Here is a 20958-nt window from a genome sequence, read left to right as displayed (position 1 = left end):
TTACCATGAAAAGCATCTTTCAGGAGTTGGATGGTTTTCTCTGGTTATTAAAATATTTATTTATTTATTTATTTATTTATTTATTTTTTTTTTTTTGAGACGGAGTCTTGCTCTGTCACCCAGGCTGGAGTGCTGTGGCCGGGTCTCAGCTCACTGCAAGCTCCGCCTCCCGGGTTCCCGCCATTCTCCTGCCTCAGCCTCCCGAGTAGCTGGGACTACAGGCGCCCGCCACCTCGCCCGGCTAGTTTTTTGTATGTGTTTAGTAGAGACAGGGTTTCACCGTGTTAGCCAGGATGGTCTCGATCTCCTGACCTCGTGATCCGCCCGTCTCGGCCTCCCAAAGTGCTGGGATTACAGGCTTGAGCCACCGCGCCCGGCCTAAAATATTTATTTTTATAAGAGTTTTTCTCTAACATCAAGACAGGAGCTGTCCTCAATGTGGCCTGCAGTTAACCAGATTAAGTTAAAATTTGCAATAAAGTAGCCCTGGAAGGAAACATACAACATGCAACTGAATATTCACATTCAGTTTGCAAGTTCCGGGAAGGCAGAAGTTCAGGATCAAGGGCTGGAGCTGGGCTGCCAGCACAGTCCCCAGGCATCCTTCACTGAGGGGAAAAAGCAGAAGCTATGTAGTCTAAAGATCCTGACTCAAGTTGTCTTCGTAATCTTTTTGCTGCTTGGGCTCTCGATGTCTCAATGTTGGGAAAGAACAAGGCTCAGCCAATAGTAAGGACCTTCCTATGTGCCCGCTACCATGTGCTGTAATCAAGTGTTTTCTTAGTTCCCCTTACACCTGCTCTGTATTTCAAAAAGTCCTCTACCCTGAAAATGTGCTGAGAGTGCCACATGACAACTTACCTTCTTATGCACTCCCTTGGTCGGCCATTCAGCCAATATCTGATTTGGGGGTCTAGTCAGGTCTTGCTTCCCAAGCATTTCAGAAACCCTGATGAAACAGGCATAGGGTCTAAACTTAGAGCAAACCTTACAGCCAACTCCAAGTGCAGCAAGCAAAATAAATAAAACGTCTAAACCGTTGAATCTTTATGTGAAAGCCATAGCCCTTTAGAGCTAACATTTGCAACCTTCTTATTATAGGAAGTAGATATAGAGGAGTAAAGTGATTTAACTGGGAATCTACCCCACACCTCAAAGGTTAGGTCGTTAATTGCGGGTGCACAGGAGAGATGGTGGGATGGGAGGGACAAGAGAAGACATATTTAGATACATCTGGTTAATAATTTGGTGGTGGTGGGAGCCTTGATTCCCACCCCCAACCCGCACCCCCCTTTTAAAAAAATCCTATTGCCGAGACAAAAGCAATATAACATAATTTAGTATTTCCTGAAACTGCCGGTTTCTAAGAACTGCCCAAGAGTACCTACACGCACATTCCCGAGACCACTGGAGTTGGATATGTCTAGGGAGGGATCTGGGGATATGCGTTTTACAAGCATCAAGAGCGATTCTTAAAAATTGGGTGTTTAAATCAAAAGATTTATGATCTTTATGTGGCCTGCAGTTAACTGTTTTGTGCACTCCTTGAGCTAAAAGGTAGTATCCCACCCCCTCCATAAACAGACACCTAAGTTATAAAACTTCTGCCCTCGATATGCAAAAATAGTTCCTTTTATACAGAAATGATCCTTTCCTTCTTTTCAGTATGTATCTTTTAACTGTCATCACTCCTAACCTAGACCTAGAGTGGTTTTTTTCCGGTCCCAGGTCTGCCGGACACACGCTCTGCCCAGAGAGACCCGATCTACCCAAGGCCAGGCGGCCTAGGGCCACGTCTGTGTCTAGCGTCCGGCGGGCGCTGCCGTGCCGCTCTCCCATTGGCTGGAAGTTCCCTCGCCTGGGCCGGCGCGGCTCCTGCTCGCCACGCCAGCCCGTCGGGCTACCGACCGCCCAGGGGGGCGGGGCTTGGAGGGACGGGGCGGGGCCCGGGTGAGGGGCGGGGCCTCGGGGCGTCGCGGACGTCCCGGCGGCCTACGGCGTGGGAGGGAGTCCTGGGCGGCGCCCCGCGAGGCCGGGCCCTGGCCGGGCCAATCCCGGGCCACCGGGCGAGCGAATGCTGGGCCTGGCGGGCCCGCCCGAGAGCCTGGGGGTTGGGGACAATGGGCTAGTTCCTGGTGCGTCACGGGGGAGTTCCTTAAAGGGGAAGTGAGCCGGGCTACGGGGCGACCGCGGGGTGCGGTGGTCGGCGGGGAGGCCCCCGCGCTTTAAAATAATGCCCGCCGCGCCCGCGCGACCATGCAATGGCGAGCGCTTGTCCTGGGGCTGGTGCTCCTCCGGCTTGGCCTCCATGGAGTATTGTGGCTCGTCTTCGGGCTGGGGCCCAGCATGGGCTTCTACCAGCGCTTTCCGCTCAGCTTCGGCTTCCAGCGTCTGAGGAGCCCCGACGGCCCCGCGTCGCCCGCCTCGGGACCCGTGGGCCGGCCTGGGGGGCTATCCGGACCGTCGTGGCTGCAGCCGCCGGGGACCGGGGCGACGCAGAGCCCGCGCAAGGTTCCGCGGCGTCCTGAGCCGGGGGTGTGCGGCCCAGCCCACTGGGGCTACGTGCTGGGCGGCCGGGACCGCGGCCCGGACGAGTACGAGAAGCGCTACAGCGGCGCCTTCCCTCCGCAGCTGCGTGCCCAGATGCGCGACCTGGCACGGGGGATGTTCGTCTTTGGCTACGACAACTACATGGCGCACGCCTTCCCTCAGGACGAGCTCAACCCCATCCACTGCCGCGGCCGTGGGCCCGACCGCGGGGACCCGTGAGTAGCCCCCGCCGCCCGGGGCCGCGCGCCCAAGCGCTTCCTTCCGCCCTCCGCTCCGGGGTGCAGCCGTCTGTCCTCCGGGGCCCCCGAGGGCGCCAGGGCCGTTAGGGTCCCGGGCAGCGTCCCCGCCCCGTGTCCCGCCTGAGTCCCTGTGAAGACACCCGAGCTTGAGGGTGCGGGGTGGGCCGGTGGCCTTCCTCTCCTGATTCTCCCGCAATCTCCAAACTTCAGAACTGCTGTCCAGCTCAGTGTCTTACACATGAGGAAACTGAGGTCCAGGACCAGAAGGGACAGTGGCAGTGCCAAGGGCTGGCTTGGAGGGCTTTCCACTTCCATCTTGAGCCCCTCCTCCGGATGAACATAAACTCTAGATGAAATCTCCATGCTCCCCGTGTAAACGCAGCTTCAGAACAAGTCTTTACCCCGTACCCCCACCTCCATCAGATTGCCACACCCACGTCCTTTCTGTGTAAAAAGCCAAGAGTTGACTTCTCCAAAGCCGTCCATTGAGTTTGAGGCAGAACGGGGTTACAGCCTCTCCTTCACAGGGGCTGCTGCTTACGCTGAGGATAGGTGGTGGGGAGGGAAGCTATGTGGCCCACATTTGGGGTCCAGATACTTGAGGTGAAATTTATTGGATGCTGAATTGACTGTCAACGTCATTACCCTGTGCGATCTGTCCTATAAATCCCCCCTTCTGGTGGCATGGTTGTCAGGGAAGGTCAGCCAGCCCTGCCTGTCCACCAGCCTTGTTTGCAAAGGCTGAGCTCCAAGGTTCACCGCTGTTGACATCAAAGTCCAAGAGGGCAGTACACCCAGCTAAGGACCTCTTACCTGTAGGGAAGGAGTGTGCATTGCCATAGACCCTGTTAGTCCAAATAGGTGACTCCCCTCCCCTAGATGGGAGTGGAGGAGTTGGTTTGCTCAGTGTCTTGGCACCGTCTGGGGCAAGCGTTTTCCTTCACCTGGAGGAAAGCAGTGGAGTCCAGTCCTTAGGTTCTGATAAGGAAGCCTATAGACTAAACGGACTTGGGTTTTTTAAATGATGTGGTTATCTACACATTTATATTTTAAATTGCAGTTTGAGAGCATGATTTCTACCGAAGCAAGGGGACATCCCAGGCAAAGGACTGAGCCTTTTCATAATTCTAGGGAACTGATGAGTTTTTCTTGCTTAACCGTAGCGTTTATATGTATAAGTGTATATTCTATCCCAATTTTTTTTTGAGAAAAAATATTAAATTTTGAAAAAAAGTTTTTGGCCTTTCCAGATTTTTTGTTTTTTGAGACGGAGTCTCGCTCTGTCGCCCAGGCAGGAGTGCAGTAGCGTGATCTCTGCTCACTGTGATCTCTGCTCACTGCAACCTCCGCCTCCGGGGTTAAAGTGATTCTCCTACCTCAGCCTCCCGAGTAGCTGGGACTACAGGCTCGTGCCACCATGCCCTGGCTAATTTTTTGTATTTTTAGTAGAGACGGGATTTCGCCGTATTAGCCAGGATGGTCTCGACCTCCTGACCTCGTGATGCACCCGCCTGGGTCTCCCAAATTGCGAGAATTACAAGCCTGAGCCACCGTGCCCGGCCATGACCTTTCCAGATTTTAAGCAATGAATGATTTGGCTCACTTAACTAGAGGGGACTTTATACCTATAAATGTATTTTCTTTCTGTCTCAGTTTTTTTGGGGGTGGGGAATAAACTTCACTAAATTGTGGTGGTTTTTTTTTTTGGTCAGCCTACATCATGCTTTAATGTTTTTTCTTTTTAAATCAACATCATTAAATTTTGAAAAACATCATAAAATTCACCAGTTATTTTAAATTTATCTTTGCCACTAGTTCCTGCCCATATGTCTACCCATGTTGTACATAGGCAATCATAGTATGTGTACATATTTTGAATCTTAATTTGTGCTTTTCCACTAGTGCTTTTGGTATTACAAGAAGGGAGAGTGCACTTTCAATAAGTACCTTTATTCTTGCTCACAGACTGTTTCTCAGATTACCTTTTATCGGGTGGACTCAAGTTGAAAAGTTTAACGGGGAATTGTGATAACACTTTCATTTGAGAATATGATGGTTTGGAGAGTGAGTTGATGACATTTTAATGTTTTTCTTAACCTTAAGAGTGCTTCTGGAGAATCTTAAGAGTCCCTTCCCAGCAAGTGAGGTGGTGGTTGATTTAACTTGCTGGTCTTCATGGTATCATGTGTGCCGTTGGCTTTTATTTCAGAATGAAAGGCTGCTGATGAGTGTTTTGGTTTGGTTATGCATTGGTTTGGTTATGTGTAAGTTAAGGTCAGGTTGCTTTGAGACAGATGTGTTATTGGAAAGAGGGTGTTAGAAGTATTGAGGAGGTGGGGATGGCATTAGGGAAGGGTTGTGCCCTGAGCTGGGTAGACCTGTTGGTTGGTAAACCTTTGTTGTCTTTGAGGAGGCCATAGAAACCTTGCACAGACTCCTCACACTTGCCTCTTACAGAGAATGGAAAAGTTAATTTTTTGTACTCTCCTTCCTTTAATTTAACTCCTCTCAGGCTTTGCTATTTTTGTTTTAATATTTAAAATAATTTTATTTTTAATTTTTATGGATACATAGTTAGGTGTATATATTTATAGGGTACATGAGAGATTTTGGCACAGGCATGCAATTCGTAATAACCACATCGTGGAAAATTGGGTATCCAACCCCTCAAGCATTTTTCCTTTGTGTTAGAAACAATCCAATTATACTCTTTTAGTTATTTTAAAATGTACGATTATTGACTGTAGTCCTCCTGTTATGCTATTGAATACTAGGCCTTGAGGAAAGTTTAGAACCAGAATATTGTCATGCTTGCTTTGAAACAGGAGGGTACTTCACATCCCCAAACTAAATAATCTGTGATAAAAACTTTCATATTTTTTGTTTGTTTGTTTAATTGACAGGGTCTTGTTCTGTCACCCAAGCTGAAGTGCAGTGGCACAATCATAGCTCACTGCACCCTTGAACTCCTAGGCTCAAGCAGTCCTTCTGCCTCAGCCTCCTGAGTAGCTGGGACTACAGCTGTGCCCCACCATGCTTGGCTAATTTTTTAAAAAAATTTTTCTGTAGAAATGGGGTCCCACTTTGTTGCCCAGGATGGTCTCGAACGCCTGGCCTCAAGCAGTCTTCCCACCTTGGCCTCCCAAAGTGCTGAGATTATAGGTGTGAGCCACCAAGCCCAGCCAAAAATCTTCCAGATTTAAAAAAAATCAAATGTATTCTAACGATTCATTTAACAAGAGTGAATTTGCCATTAGAGTATTATGTAAAAAGTACACATAGAAAATATCGGTGTTAAACACTCTTACCTTTTCTCTGTAGTCATGTGTGCTCCAAGCTTTCTTGCCTCAAGTACATGTGACTTGTTCTTGGGGAGGTGTCAGGTAAGGGGTTAACATGAAGTAAATAAAACCTGAACACTCTAAAAAGAGCAAATCTTTCTGTCTACAGAAAGCTATACAAAGTCAGTTCTTCTCACATCCTCAATTTGGGTTGGAGGATCCAAACTTAAAGTTTCTTTGAGTAAATGTGGACATTATATTTTTGTAATCCTGTGAATGGTAAACTATAGTTCCGGCTTTTGGGCATGTGACCATTCTCAATTTCTTCTCAACTGTATTGCTATTAAAACAACAAAGGAAATCTCAAATTAAGCCAAACAAATATTGGCCCCTCAAATGCTTAGGTACTCCTAGCTCAAGATGGCCTCCTCTGCATTCCTCTTTCTTTGGAAAATCCTGCCCTCTTTCAGAGTCAGGCTCGTCTTGTTTCCGTGACGCCGTCTAACTGAAGATGATTCTCCTTTATTTACTCAGTTCTCCTTTTGATTCCTTTCCTTTGAGCTGCGATTCCACATTTTAACCTTGTTTGAGAATTGAGTACTGTTGTGCGTTCACCTTCATTTCCCTTTGTCTTGTCTCTCCAGATTATCAATCCCTTGAACGCAGGGACTCTTTCTTATGTTATTTCTGTGCCTACACCACACCAGGTAGATTTCTGAACAGCTGTTACAGGCTAAGTATATGTGGGAATTTTTAAAAACACATATGTTTGATTTTGTTAGCTAACATAATCAGAAATTTTCTGTCAAAGGCCATGGTTTTCTCCATCTTTTCTGTTTTGAGGTGAACTTTAAAAATTCACAGTGGGGTGAATGCCATGAACATTTGTACCTGGTGAAGTAAGTGGAGCATTTAGTTGTGCGGTTCAGCCAGCTGGTTACAGGGAAAGGTATTGAGTTCTTGGCTTGATGCACTTAAAGATACCAGCTTAGGTTGGACATTGACAAGAATATCTACGAAGAACAAATCCAGAGTCTTACCTGCATAGTGGGCTGGCATAAATGGAGTCATCATAATTTCATGCTGTTAGGCTAGGAGAGTTTTATGGTGTTTATTTTTTTTTCTTTCATCCTCACTCCCACTTCCCTCTTATTTTGGCACATTTTGAAAGAGGATGTAGCAATTATTTGGTAAGAAAGAATTAAAAGTGTTCTAATGAATACCCCAGATCTTGGAGAGGATTTGTCTGACTACTCAGTGGAGAGAAGGAACCCCACAGTTACTGCAAATAATTTTTTTTTTTTTTTTTTTTTTTTTTTTTTTTTTTTTTTTTTTACTGTGGCAACTCAATTTTTAGTGACTGGGCATTGTAAAAGAAATATTTTAAAACAGGGTCTATTTTAGTTACAGATTAGAAGGCAAAGCACGATAAAACATGGAAAGGAGTTCGGTGCTCACAGTGAGTACCTTCCTCCCATGGGCCTGTGCAGGTGGAGAGAGTGACACATGCCACAGATCTGGGTGTGAGTCAGGAGAGGGGAGTTACATGTGGTTCTCCTGATTACCATCTAGCTTGGATGCTGCATGATGAGGGAGCTACTTTCTGATGAGGCGGGCTATTAAAGCCCACTCTGTTTCTAAGCAGCAGAGCAACATAGTGAAATATTTACACGCAGCAGAACATTCTTGAGTTGGCAGAATTGGGCATGAGGATCTCCCTGTCTCCTTTGAGCCCCTCCTGCAACCCTTGCACTTTTTGTATCTTTTTTTTTGGCTGTCACTTGCCCTTGAGAGGCGTATTTGAATCCACAGCTCTCGCTTTGAGGGGACCTTTTGCTATTGCATAAGTTTATTTCCAGAGAATCAACAAATAGAAGAAACAGGTGCAATTTTCCAGCCAAGCAGTTTTCTGACTTTCCAGCTTGTAGGAAATGAGATAACCCTAGTTCCTAGACTATAGCCCCCATATATATCTTGTTTCAAAAAAAAGTATCTAAAATTTTACTATAAATTCTTTGCTTTGGATTAGGTGGCATAACAGCATAAAACAAGGCAACTGGAGGGTTCAAATAAAATCAGACGTTGGAGCTGTTATGCCTCTTTCACATAAGCCCCATTTCCCCGCAGCTGAGGTATAGGCCTTTCAGAGAGCACAGCAAGCCATCACAACACAGAGGTGCTGTACCCCAGAAGCTTCTCTCACTGGAAAGTGAGATAAGGACCCATTAGGGTGATCCAAGGAGCAGATAAAGTACTCTGGGATATGATGGAAGACTGCAGATATCAATGAATCTTGCTGGAAAGAAAACTGGAGCTTTTTTGCTTTGGTTGCTAATAAAATCTTTAAACGGTTGTCTTATGTCTTCTCTCACTATCATTTTTTCCAAGCTTCTGCACTTATTTTCTGGGTTTTTGGGAATGGGACAAATAAATAAATGAAGTCCCCAGAATTTCTCAAACTGTCCTTTATTTTACTAGTTCTTCATCCCTATTCTCCCAGATGTATTAGTTTTTTTGTTGTTGTTGACTTTTTTTTTTTTTAAATGTTATAAAGAGATACAGCGCCTGAGGAGCTGCACCCTCGTTGTCATCCTGAAGTTGGTTTCTTAAGGTTGTTTCAGAATGGAAAATTGCTGTAGATTATGGGGGTGAGAGCTGTGTGGCAGAAACGTTTCTGTAGCTCCAGTTAAGAAGGGAGAAAGGCCTCAATTCCTGCTTTGGTTCATGTTAAATGATATCTCAGAATTAATGGAAATAATGGAGACCCTTTGGATGAGTTATTAATGAAGAAATGGTGTAAAGAAGTTAATTTATACCCCCAACCATAGGGCAGATGAGTAATATTGACACTGTCAATGAATGTATTTACTTTGTGTGTAATAGACTGTGGTGTCGAATTTCTTTATTAAAGTGTTACAGGTGAGTCGTATGACAAGGGCTCTCCTTTAGTTCCTAATGATTATGAAAAGAGAGCTTTTTAAAGTTGGACAGGACCAAAGAGATTGTATATGGTGATAAACCTGAATCTGAGAGAGGAGATAACTCACCTCCTGACTTCCCATGAACATTCTTTCCACTCGGGTACGAGTGTGTCTCCGCAGTTCTGTAACTCGATTCTACTTATGGAGACTATAGAAAGTGTTGCTTTTGGAGTAGAAAGACCTTTGCCGTATTAATTCACCCATAATTAGTTCCTGAATAAATAAGAGTCGCTGGCAATTATAGTTTCTGATGGGTGTTTAGTTTTATTGTCTTCTCTTTCGAAATAACGTCTTTTTGTTTAATTTTAATTTTCTTTTTCAGTTCAAATCTGAACATCAATGATGTACTAGGGAACTACTCATTGACTCTTGTTGATGCATTGGATACACTTGCAGTAAGTGTTCACCTTTTTAAAAAAAGTTAATTAAGATAAGATGTTTTGGAGTGGATTATCCCTAGTTCCCTCCAGCAATGGGAATTCCAGGGAGCCTGATAAGTCAAAATGTATCATTAGCTTTGATAACTGTTATTTATTTTAATGACCTTAATGGGGAGGGCAAGAAATGTGTTGAAGGTTAAATGAGGGGAAATGTGATTCCATTAAAAAAAGGAGAAGAAATGTATGATTGATTTTAGGGAACCTATTTTTTTTAAACCAGTTTCTATCTTATTCCCTAAAAGAACCCATAGAGAAGCTCATTAATATTGATAATTACAGTAGTTGCTATTCCAGGAGTAAAAGAGAGAAGATCTCAGGGTCGGCAGGTACCCTGAAATATCATCTAGCTACTGGCTCCCCCAACAGCAAGTTGGAGTCATAGTGCCAGTCCTTATGTGGGGCTCCCTAGAAACCCTTCTCTTTTATTTGCTACTTCCTGTTTTGTGGACACTCCATGCCTGAGCTGCCAACGTGGGTGCTGACATTACCTCCTCATCCTGTGGTTTTGCTCATTGACTCTGGAGAACTGGAGACCTCTGAGCAGATATGAAGAAGCACCTTGAAAGCAGTGTGGCACTTGGTGTGTGGTGCCATGTCTGTGTGCTTCATCTGCTTCACCTTTTGCCATTAAAGCAGTTTCCAGGGGACTGTATTCCAGCATAGTGTTGTTTTAAAACCTTCTTAGTAAAGGTGATTTTACAACCTCTTTGCTTTCCTTCATTGTCCAGCAAGTCTTTACCATGAGAAATTTCTTATTGCAGTCTAGCCCAAATCTTGTACTTAATAATTTATTCTTGTTTCTTTTAACATTCCATAGAAGAGTCTAAAGCTGTCTGTTAGGAGTTAGAATTGGGGCCCAGCACAGTGGCTCATGCCTGTAATCCCGGCACCCAGGTCAGGAGTTTGAGACCAGCCTGACCAACATGGTGAAACCCCTTCTCTACTAAAAGTACAAAAATCAGCTGTGCGTGGTGGCGGGTGCCTGTAATCCCAGCTCTTCAAGAGGCTGAGGCAGGAGAAATGCTTGAACCCAGGAGGCAGAGGTTGCAGTGAGCTGAGATTGTGCCACTGCACTCCAGCCTGGGCAACAGAGTGAGACTGCATCTCTGGAGACACACACACACACACACACACACACACACACACACACACACGAATTGAGTAATGTGCTAGCCAAGTTTGCATTATGATTTTCTAGTATCTTGCTAGTAGTAGAATTACCAGAACTTGGAAAGAGCTTGAGAGATCATTCTACATCCTCATTTTATAATTAAGTAGTAGAAATAGGACTAGGCCCTTGACCTAATAGGAAATCTGGAGATACTGATTTAGTATAATTTAACTTGCAAAGCAACTTAGTTTCCCAATATCTCCTTCTGAAGTTATTGCTGCTCTGTTTCAGTCATTTACCATCACTGATCAAAATGTGCCCAGACAAGTATGTTCGACCTTAGAGCTAGTTTGTTGATGATACCAGAGGCTGACTCAGCCTACAAGTGTTGCTTAAAGGAAACGTCCTAAGACTCATGAAAGCTTACTCCTTCTCCCTGAGAGCTTTGTCTTCTTTTTTTTTTTGCGACAGTCTTGCTGTGTTGCCAGGCTGGAGTGCAGTGGTGTGATCCTGGCTCACTGCAGCCTTCACCTCCTGGGTTCAAGTGATTTGCCTGCCTCAGCCTCCTGAGTTGCTGGCTTTCTTTTTTTTTGCCCCATTTTGTTTTTTTATCCCCCTACCGTGCCTACTATTCTGTTGTTCACCATAGTCTCTCCCACACTTAATGGTGTCTGGTGCATAGTAGCAGTGCAAATGTTTGTTCAAAAAATGAATTCTAACTAATGAAGCATTTCCCAACACAGATTCTAAAGATATTTACTCCCTGAAAGAAGAGTTCTGTTTCCAAATGGACTTGAGAAATTCTGTATGTCTGGTCCCACTGTTAGAGAGCCACAGTGCCCATCAGCATTTTAAAGACTCTGAGAAGTCCTACAGTCAAATAAACAAACCCATTTAGCTCCTCTGTCCCATTCAGCCTTTTCAAACATGAGTGAGTGAGTTCAGAACGTAGTTACTCAGGGTTCTCTAGCTATCTGACCATAATGGTAAACTACAATAAGAGTTGTTGACTTCCTTCACCATCCTCACTTGATTTGAGCTCATGTCAGCACCTGCAGCTTCACCAGATATTGTTGCTGGTAAACGTCTGTAAGAAAACAGACCCATCTCTGTGGTTTTCATTGTAGAATATCCGGCCTTTAGTGCTTCAGGCTTATTTTTCAGGTGTTACTTCTGTTGAGGTTTTCCTTTTCTTTTGCTAACATTTAAACAGACTTTAACAGATGTGCTAGGGAAACATTGTGAAGATAGCAGTCCCCTGACTATTGGATGCAACTTGCAGCATTATTGCATCATCTTCTAAAAAGAAAGAACTGAAAGCTAGAAATGTCTGTACTTACTCTGTAGGTTACAGCAAAATAACGATGAGGTGGAAAAAATGTAGCAGACCAATAAATATTAGGAAATAGTATTTGTTATTATATAATATATAATAATATACAGTAATACATACTTGAAAGTAGTAATGTCTGATGAAGAAAGAAGTAGCGTCTCAGTTAATTTAGAAAGTTTATTTTGCCAAGGTTAAGGACACACCCATGACACAACCTCAGGAGGTCCTGATGACATCACCCATGGTAGTTGAGCACAGCTTGGTTTTATACATTTTAGGGAGACATGAGACATCAATCAATATGTGTAAGATATACATTGGTTCAGTCCAGAAAAGTGGGACAACTTGAAGTGCTCGAGGTGGGGTGAGTGGGCACTGCTAAGTCATGGGCAGATAAAAGACAAATGGTTACATTTTCATGAATTTTTCTTTTTTTTTGAGACAGAGGCTTGCTCTGTTGCCCAGGCTGGAGTGCAGTGGTGAGATCTCGCTCACTGCACCCTCTGCCTTCCCAGGGGTTCAAGCAGTTCTTGTGCCTCAGCCTCCCGAGTAGCTGGGATTACAAGTGTGTGCCACCACACCTGGCTAATTTTTTGTATTTTTAGTAGAGATGAGGTTTTGCCATGTTGGCCAGGCTGGTTTTGAACTCTTGACCTCAAGTGATCCAGTTGCCTTGGCCTCCCTGAGTACCGGGCTTACAGACCTGAGCCATGGTGTCCAGCTGGTTGCATTTCTTTTGATTCTCTGATTAGCCTTTCACTGAATACAGAATTTACCTGTGACAAAGGTAGAGGAATAGTCACTTATACCTTTGCCTGACTTAGTGAATCTGCAGTTTTACATAAACAGTAGGGCAGAGGAAGCAATCAGATATGCATTTTTTTCAGGTGAGCAGAGGGATGACTGAGTTCTGTCCTTTGTTCTTACCTGTGAAGATAAACTGTCAATTTACATTGCCAGGGTGAAATTCAGCAGAATTGTTTTAGAGTGAAGATCTTGAGGCCCACAAGGAATTTCCTTCTAGATAAATTGTAAGGGATATATATGTAGCTTTTTTTTTTTTTTTTTTTTTAATCTATGTAGCTATCTTATTTAGGAATAAAATGGGAGTCAGGTTTGCCTGATGCAGTTCCCAGCTTGACTTTTCCCTTTGGCTTAGTGATTTTGGGGTCCTAGCAATTTATTTTTCTTTCACAGTATGTCTTTATGATGTCATTATAGTGTCAGGATTTCATAAAATTTTGAGTGGAATGAAATAATTTTGATTCAGGTTAATCTAGAAAGTTTGATGCCCAACTGTGCTTCATATAGGAGAGAGTAGCTTAGTGTGACATCGTGTCTACACACCCAAAATAAGAATCATAATTCTAAATCACTTTTTAAAAAGGACATAGAGCTGAGTATTCATATATTTTGTTTCCTTTAAATCAGTCACTGGTTTTATCCTGTGCTCCAAAAGATATTACCCTGTTTCTCAAAGTGTTTATACATCTGGATAACAAACAAGTTCGTTCAGTTTTCCAGATGTTTTGGTCTCCTGGGAGCCAAGCACCCAAGCCGCTGATTTATTTGAGGAGCAGAGACAAAGACATATTTTTGTTTCTTCAGTTTTCTGATTTATTTGTGTACCTGCCAGAAGTTTTAGAAACCACAGTGCCTGGCATGTTCAATAAGATCATAGTGAAGTTTGCTGGAGAGTGGAGTTGGGAAGATGAGGAGTGCCAATGATTTTACAAGGAATTATTTTCAGTTTTGTCCTTTGGAGATAGGGCTCTTGAGTTGGAGGAAATGGGCCTGCCATGTGCTGGTAATATATTCTAAGAAATAACTGCTTTTCTATCTCTTGTGTTTCTACTTCTATGGTAGCAAAACCACATACAGACGTTTAGGTGACATGACTAGGCTGCTGTGATGATACAGCCTCAGTTTCATTTCAAGTTGCTGTAATAACCTGTGTTCCTGTTTTTAAAGGTAATGGGAAATTCATCCGAGTTCCAGAAAGCAGTCAAGTTAGTGATCAACACAGTTTCATTTGACAAAGATTCCACCGTCCAAGTCTTTGAGGCCACAATAAGGTAAAATAGTGAATATTCATAAAATGAATTGGAGACTTCTTTTTATGTGTTTAAAGAGAAAAATACCTGTGAGGCTCTTTTCACCCCAAGATCCAGGCAGGGAGTCCATATGGGCTTTATGGGTACAGTGCGCATTTTTCATGTTCATATCATATTTATCAAAACTGGAACAATTATTTCAAAGTAATCACATCCCAGACTGAAGGGAAAGACACATTTATATTTTGTTTTGTTTTTATAGATTAAACTCTTTTTTTTTTTGAAATGGAGTCTGCTGCCTAGGCTGGAGGGCAGTGGTGCAATCTTGGCTCACTGCAGTCTCCACCTCCCAGGTTCAAGGTATTCTCGTGTCTTAGCCGCCCGAGTAGCTGAGATTACAGGCACACACCACACCTAAGTTTTGTATTTTTAGTAGAGACTAGATTTCACCATGTTGAGCAGGCCGGTCTCGAACTCCTGACCTCAAGTGATCCGTCTGCCTTGGCCTCCCAAAGTGCTGGGATAACAGGCGTGAGCCACCATGTCTGGGCACATTTATTTTTAACGGGGGTGTAAAATAGGTGTCTGTCTAGTACAGAATTTCATGATTTCCCTTTATAGTCTGATTTCATTTCCTTCTTTCACCGTGTCCTAGGACAACCCCTACATATTTCTGAAGGAAATGAGAGTTTCCCATCTTACCACCCACAGAAAATCACTGCTTAGCATTTTAGTATATTTCCTTGTTAGGTATATTTCTCACTTCTATTTCTCTCTCTCTCTCTTTTTCTCTCTCTCTTTGTTTAATGGATTGGGATCATGCTCTATACCTAGTATATTGTATATTGTTTTCTTTGATGTATTGTGCTTATTTTCCTGTTTACATTTTTTGAAAATTGTATTAACTGCGTAACATTCCAGTTCACAGATGTAATACTTATTTAAAATTAAATTTGTGAAAACCTTTGTTCTGACATACGTCACAGTCTACTTCAGATCTTTAGAATGGGACTTTATGGGTCTACAAGGACTTAGGTATAAGCTGGTAGCCTGCTGTCTCTTAGTAGGTCATTTTTTCCTCCTCCTCTTCACCTTGCCTCTTTACCAGATGTTAGGGTGTTAGGGAAGCTGCTTGGCAGCCACAACAGCAAAAATTACTTAGTATTTGTTGTCTTACCTTTCTGTTTTTTTTTTAATTTGAATTAAATTACTTTTTTTTTTTTTTTCATTTTAGAGCAGGGTCTTGCTCTGTTGCCCAGGCTGGAGTGCAGTGGTGCTATCACGACTCACTGCAGCTTTGAACTCCTGGGCTCAAGCGATCCTCCAACCTCAGCCTCCCAAGTAGCTGGGACTACAGGCAAATGTCACCATGCCCAGCGTCTGTTTTTTTATGAGTGTTTTCCCCAAGTGAAATAAATCAAGAGTAATAATACTAATAAGTAATATTTATTCTGAGAACAATGAGTATACCTTTTTTTTTTTTTTTTTTTTTTTAAAAGAGATAGGGTCCTGCTTTGTTACCAGGCTAAAGTGTAGTGGCATGATCATAGCAGCCTTCAACTTCTAGGTTCAAGAGATCGTTCTGCCTCAGCCTCCCAAGTAGCTGGGACTACTGGTGTGTGCCACTACACCTGGCTAAGTTTTTTTTATTTTTAATAGAAACAGGGTCTTGCTTTGTTGCCCAGGCTAGTCTTGAACTCTTGGCCTCAAGAGATGCATCTCCCTTGGCAAAGTGCCGGGACTACAGGCGTGAGCCACTACACCCAGCCAACTCCCTTTTCTTAATGCCCTAAGATTTAGATTACCAAAATTGTTAATATTTTAAATAGTATTGTTTTTGGTAGTCTCGGATAAATGATTCCCTTTCTCTCTTTTAGTAATATGGTTAACAAAAATCAATCGTGTATTATTAGAGCTAGAAAGGAATTCAAGAGGCCATTAAGTCAGGTCTCTCTGATGTCAGGCAGTTCTGAGTCTGTGGATATGAACATACTTCTATCTTTCTGAATTGGATTATGTGCATTTACAAGCAACATGATTGTATTATCTTTTTGTTCTTCCTGTCATTAGGGTCCTGGGAAGCCTCCTTTCTGCTCACAGAATAATAACTGACTCCAAGCAGCCCTTTGGTGACATGACAATTAAGGATTATGATAATGAGTTGTTATACATGGCCCATGACCTGGCGGTGCGGCTCCTCCCTGCTTTTGAAAACACCAAGACAGGGATCCCGTATCCTCGGGTGGGTAGACTGGTTTGACCCTTTGTGTTTGACAATTCACTATCTTCCTGAATTAAAATTTTTTGTTTATTAATTTATTTGGGAGAAGTAATGGGATGGAGGTAGATGAGAAAAGCAGTGTCCTTAGAAGAATTTGGCCTTAAATATGATGTAAATATTTTAAAGTTCATTCAGCATTTACTGAGCATCCACTGTATGAAAGGCAGACAGTGATGTATCTGACTTAGTCCTTCCCCTTAAAGAGTTGATGTTCTGTGAAGTTCAGTATTCTTAAGTTCATTTACATGTGTGATTTGTACTCTCTGCTACAAAGCAGTGTGGGGCGTTTGTCTTCATCTCTGATTTGGGTCTATTTTCCCAGAGATCCTCACGTGGGTATTGTGGGAGCTCAGTGAGTGAGCTTTTCATTGCTTCACGTGGATCTGTCAAATAAGGGCTGCACAGACCAGCAAGTTAGCTGCTGATTTAAATGCCAGGATCTGGAATTAGATTATATATTTGTGACATCTGATTTGCCAAGCCCAGAATTCCTCTGGTAATTGAGTCAGCCTTTTAGGTAACTGGCTGAGAACTGCCAGAGGACAGAGCCTTCATGATGAAACTGGCTGTCATATTCTGGTAGTGCCTCCTTTCTCTCCTGGTTTGAGGTTTGTTTAGGTGCTGAGCAGGAGTGAGTTCATAGTGGCTTATTTAAAATTTAGAAGAAACTCTATAGTTTGTCTTTATCTCTAACCCTAAAGCCTGGTGCTTGTGTTACCATGAAGAAAACCTGCTGGAAAGAGAAGGTTTAGTGAAGTGTTATAGCCATTCCCTGAAGACTGGCCCTTATTAATAAAGCAAGGCTCTGCTGTTCTTATTTTCTTGTTTGTGTCTTTTACATTTAATTCCCATATTCACCTCAGATGTATCTTGGAAGGCAGAGGGCTGACTCACCGTGGTAAGCTTGCTTTATTAGCTGAGTGTAGTCTCTGAGACCTGGCTTTTCAGCCCTGCAGATTCCTTGAGTTTTGTCACAGTCTTTGTCTCTTCCCATCCTCAGGTGAATCTAAAGACAGGAGTTCCTCCTGACACCAATAATGAGACATGCACAGCGGGAGCCGGTTCCCTCCTGGTGGAATTCGGGATTCTGAGTCGACTGCTGGGGGACTCCACATTTGAGTGGGTGGCCAGGCGAGCAGTGAAAGCCCTTTGGAACCTCCGGAGCAATGATACGGGATTACTAGGTGTGGCACCTTTACTCGCCTTTGGGACTGCACACTGCTTGGTCCCCTTGCCTTTCATATTCTCTGGGCTCTGCCCCTTTTTCACTCTTTAACTCAATTGACAACTCAGAAAGAATTGTGTCAGCTGTATCTAATTTCTTTATGTGACCGTTTGCAGAGAGGCTACATGGTCTGATGGAAAAGAATAAAGTTTTTGTGTTTGAGGGCTTCCTTCTGATTTGGATCCCCTGGCATATTCCACTTGAAAATTATTGTTAATGGAAATGCCATAAAAAGAACTGCCTCTGAGGCAGATTTTATTGCTTCAATATAAGGTTCTAAATATAGGAATTTAGAGTTACTGATGGAGCAGCTTTTTCCTTTTAAAAAATCTGGGCCTGTGGTAGTAGATTGAAACTCCAGATTAAACCTGTATGAGGTGGGTTTTTTTCCCTTGAGAATGTTTGATCAAGATGTTACTTAAAAATTATTATGGAAAATTTCAGAGTATAGTAGAGAGAAAGTATGATGAATAATAACCCCATGTATGCATCATTTATCTTCACTAATTATCAGTATTTTACTAACTCAAGGTGTTATTTTATTTATTTATTTTGAGATAGGGTCTCACTGTGTCACCCAGGCTGGAGTTCACTGGTGTGATCTTGGCTCACTGCGGCCTCCACCTGCCGGGCTCAGTGATCCTCCTGCCTCAGCCTCCCAAGTAGCTGAGATGACTGGTGTGTGCCACCATGCCCAGCTAATTTTTTTGTTTCATGTAGAGATAGGGTCTCACTATGTTGCCTGAGTAGTCTCAAACTCCTGAGCTCAAGCGATTCTCCCACCTTGGCTTCACAAAGTACTGGAATTACAGGTGTAAGCCACTGTGCCCGGCCTGGGTGTTATTTTAACTCCTGTAACTGTCTTAAGTTCTGAAATTTATGTATACATTTGTTGTATTTAACAACAGCAATAGAAATAAAGAAGTCACTCAAATTGTCAACCTATCACCAATAGTTGACCAGTGTCACTTCAGATTGTCAACTTTTTAGGTTTCCATAGACCCTTTCAGCCTGGCATGTGTAACTTTTGTATATTTTTCATTATAATATAAACAAATATTTTGATTCTGCCTGAATATGGCAGATCATTTGTTTCCAAGTTGGTGCCTTGCTTTCATAATTACCACTTTTGTTTTTGTTTTTATTATTAAAAAAAAGTTTATCCTTTCCCTTTTCTTTTCTTTTTTTTTTTGTCTTTTGAGACAGGGTCTCCCTCTGTCACCCAGGCTGGATGGCAGTGGCACCATCTCTGCTCACTGCAACCTCTGCCTCTCAGGCTCAAGTGATCCATGGGCTCAAGTGAATCCCCCATCTCAGCCTCCTGAGTAGCTGGCACTACAGGCACCCCCCTTCGCACCCAGCTAATTTTTTGTATTTTTGGTAGAGACAGAGTTTCACCATGTTGCCCAGACTGGTCTCGAACTCCTGAACTCAAGTGATCCACCTGCCTCGACCTCCCAGAGTGCTGGGATTATAAGTGTAAGCCATCATGCCTGGCTACTTTTTATTTTTAAAATCATCTTTTTTTGGATAAATTCCCGGGAATGGCAGTACTGGGTTAAAACGTCTGTGAAAAACTCTTGAGTTTTGAAATGCATCATCAGTCTGGAAAAGCAAAATGACAAACCTATTTTTATTTTGCATTAAATGTTTATCCCCATGTTTGTGTCAGTAAACGCTATATATTTAGAAGGATGTCTGGGCTAACTTAGTGATAAGACTGACAAAAATGTTAGGTCCAAGCAGCCACTCCTCCTGTATGCCAAGGATAAAGGTGCTGAGGAGCAGTGTGGTTGGAGTAGGAAGCGTGTCCCCATCCATGTCCTCCCTGATGAGACAGTTGGGACCTCAAGTGCCTTGTTTATTTTTGCAGGCAATGTCGTGAACATTCAGACTGGCCATTGGGTTGGAAAGCAGAGTGGCCTGGGTGCCGGGCTGGACTCCTTCTATGAATACCTCTTGAAATCTTACATTCTCTTTGGTGAAAAAGAAGACCTAGAAATGTTTAATGCTGCATATCAGAGTATTCAGAACTACTTAAGAAGAGGGTATGTCTCCCTAACATCTCCTCTGTTGCCTTGTAAAGCAAATAGAATGCATTCTGAAGTGTTTGTATTTTTTTAACATACAATCACAGGGTCTTTTATCTCTGTCCTCACCTTACCACCTCTCCTGGTTTGTCAGTCATCTGGGGGCAAAGAGCTATGTTAGCTTTCTGTCGCTGCATAGCATAGTACCCCAGAACCTAGTGGCTTAAAACAACAAGCATCATCTCATGAAGTTTCTTAGGGACAGTAATCCAGGAGCAGCTGAGCCAGTCACTCTGGCCCAGGATCTCTCCTGAGGTTGTTGTCAAGCTGGTGGCCAGGGCCACAGCCATGCCAAGACCTGATGGTGCTGGGAGATCCCTTCCAGGCTCACTTTGGTTGCTGGCAGGCTTCAGTTCCTCATTGACTGTTGGCTGGAGGGCTCAGTTCTTTGCCAAGGGGCCTCTTTGTACGTAGCTCATGGCCACTGGCTTCCCCCAGAATGAGTGATTGAGAGAAAAAGAGAGAAAGAAGCCAAAATGGCAGCCACAGTGCTCTCATGACTAATCTGGGAATGATATACCAATACTTCTGCCAGACCGTTAGTCACCCAGATCAACCCTGATACATACAGTGTGGGAGGGGGCTGTGCAAGGGTGTGACTCACAGGAATAGAGGTTCTCGGGGGCTGTCTTAGAGACTTGTTGCTACTACAGGGGTTGACACATCCCAGTGTTTAACTGTGGCTTTAATTGCAGATAGATCTGCAATGCAGGACAATTATTTGCAGGACAGTGTTTTGGTTCTATTACTTTCCAAAGAATTGTGAGGATTGGTCTTTATACTTGGTGATAGAAAGGACAATTACCACATTTTTTTCTCTCTCCGAGTTTGTTTAAAACAATGTTATTCACTATTTTTTGTTATGCATCCAGGATGACAGGAGAGAGAGAGCCATTTGAAGCTACAATGGCTTCTACCTAGTGTCACTCTCTTATCCCAGGTCTGTCTGTCTTTTTTTTTTTTGAATCAGAGTCTTGCTGTCACCCAGGCTGGAGTGCAGTGGTACGATCTTGGCTTACTGCAACCTCTGCCTCCTAGGTTCAAGCGATTCTTCTGCCTCAGCCTCCTGGGTAGCTGGGACTATAGGCACGTGCCACCATGCCTTGCTGATTTTTGTATTTTTAGTAGAGATGGGATTTCACCATGTTGGTCAGGCTAGTCTCAAACTCCTGACCTTGTGATCTGCCTGCCTCAGCCTCCCAGAGTGCTGGGATTACAGGTGTGAACCACCACACCTGGCCCCCAGATCTTTCTTTGTATGTATTTCTATGTTAAGTGTCCAGTTTTAGTGCAAGTGATAGCTACTGAGCTTCCAGCTTGGTAGGATTTTCTTGGGTCCATTTCTACATTGCTGTTGTAGGAACCACTTGTAT

General features: G+C 43.4%; 1 protein-coding gene across 1 annotated transcript in view; it reads left to right on the top strand.

The window, feature by feature from the left end:
- Positions 1–2022: 2022 nt before the first annotated feature.
- EDEM1 (ER degradation enhancing alpha-mannosidase like protein 1) overlaps positions 2023–20958 on the top strand; it is a 32141-nt gene continuing 13205 nt past the window's right edge. Inside the window, exons 1-6 of the mRNA XM_025374053.1 lie at positions 2023–2765; positions 9374–9446; positions 13907–14010; positions 16060–16231; positions 17271–17454; positions 19369–19543. Of these exons, the coding sequence (XP_025229838.1) occupies positions 2257–2765; positions 9374–9446; positions 13907–14010; positions 16060–16231; positions 17271–17454; positions 19369–19543 (1217 nt within the window). The 5' untranslated portion in view covers positions 2023–2256. The remainder of the gene's footprint in view (positions 2766–9373; positions 9447–13906; positions 14011–16059; positions 16232–17270; positions 17455–19368; positions 19544–20958) is intronic.

The sequence above is a fragment of the Theropithecus gelada genome, chromosome 2 (assembly GCF_003255815.1).
Source record: "Theropithecus gelada isolate Dixy chromosome 2, Tgel_1.0, whole genome shotgun sequence".
Classification (NCBI taxonomy): domain Eukaryota; kingdom Metazoa; phylum Chordata; class Mammalia; order Primates; family Cercopithecidae; genus Theropithecus; species Theropithecus gelada.
This window is presented reverse-complemented; position numbering and strand designations above follow the sequence as displayed.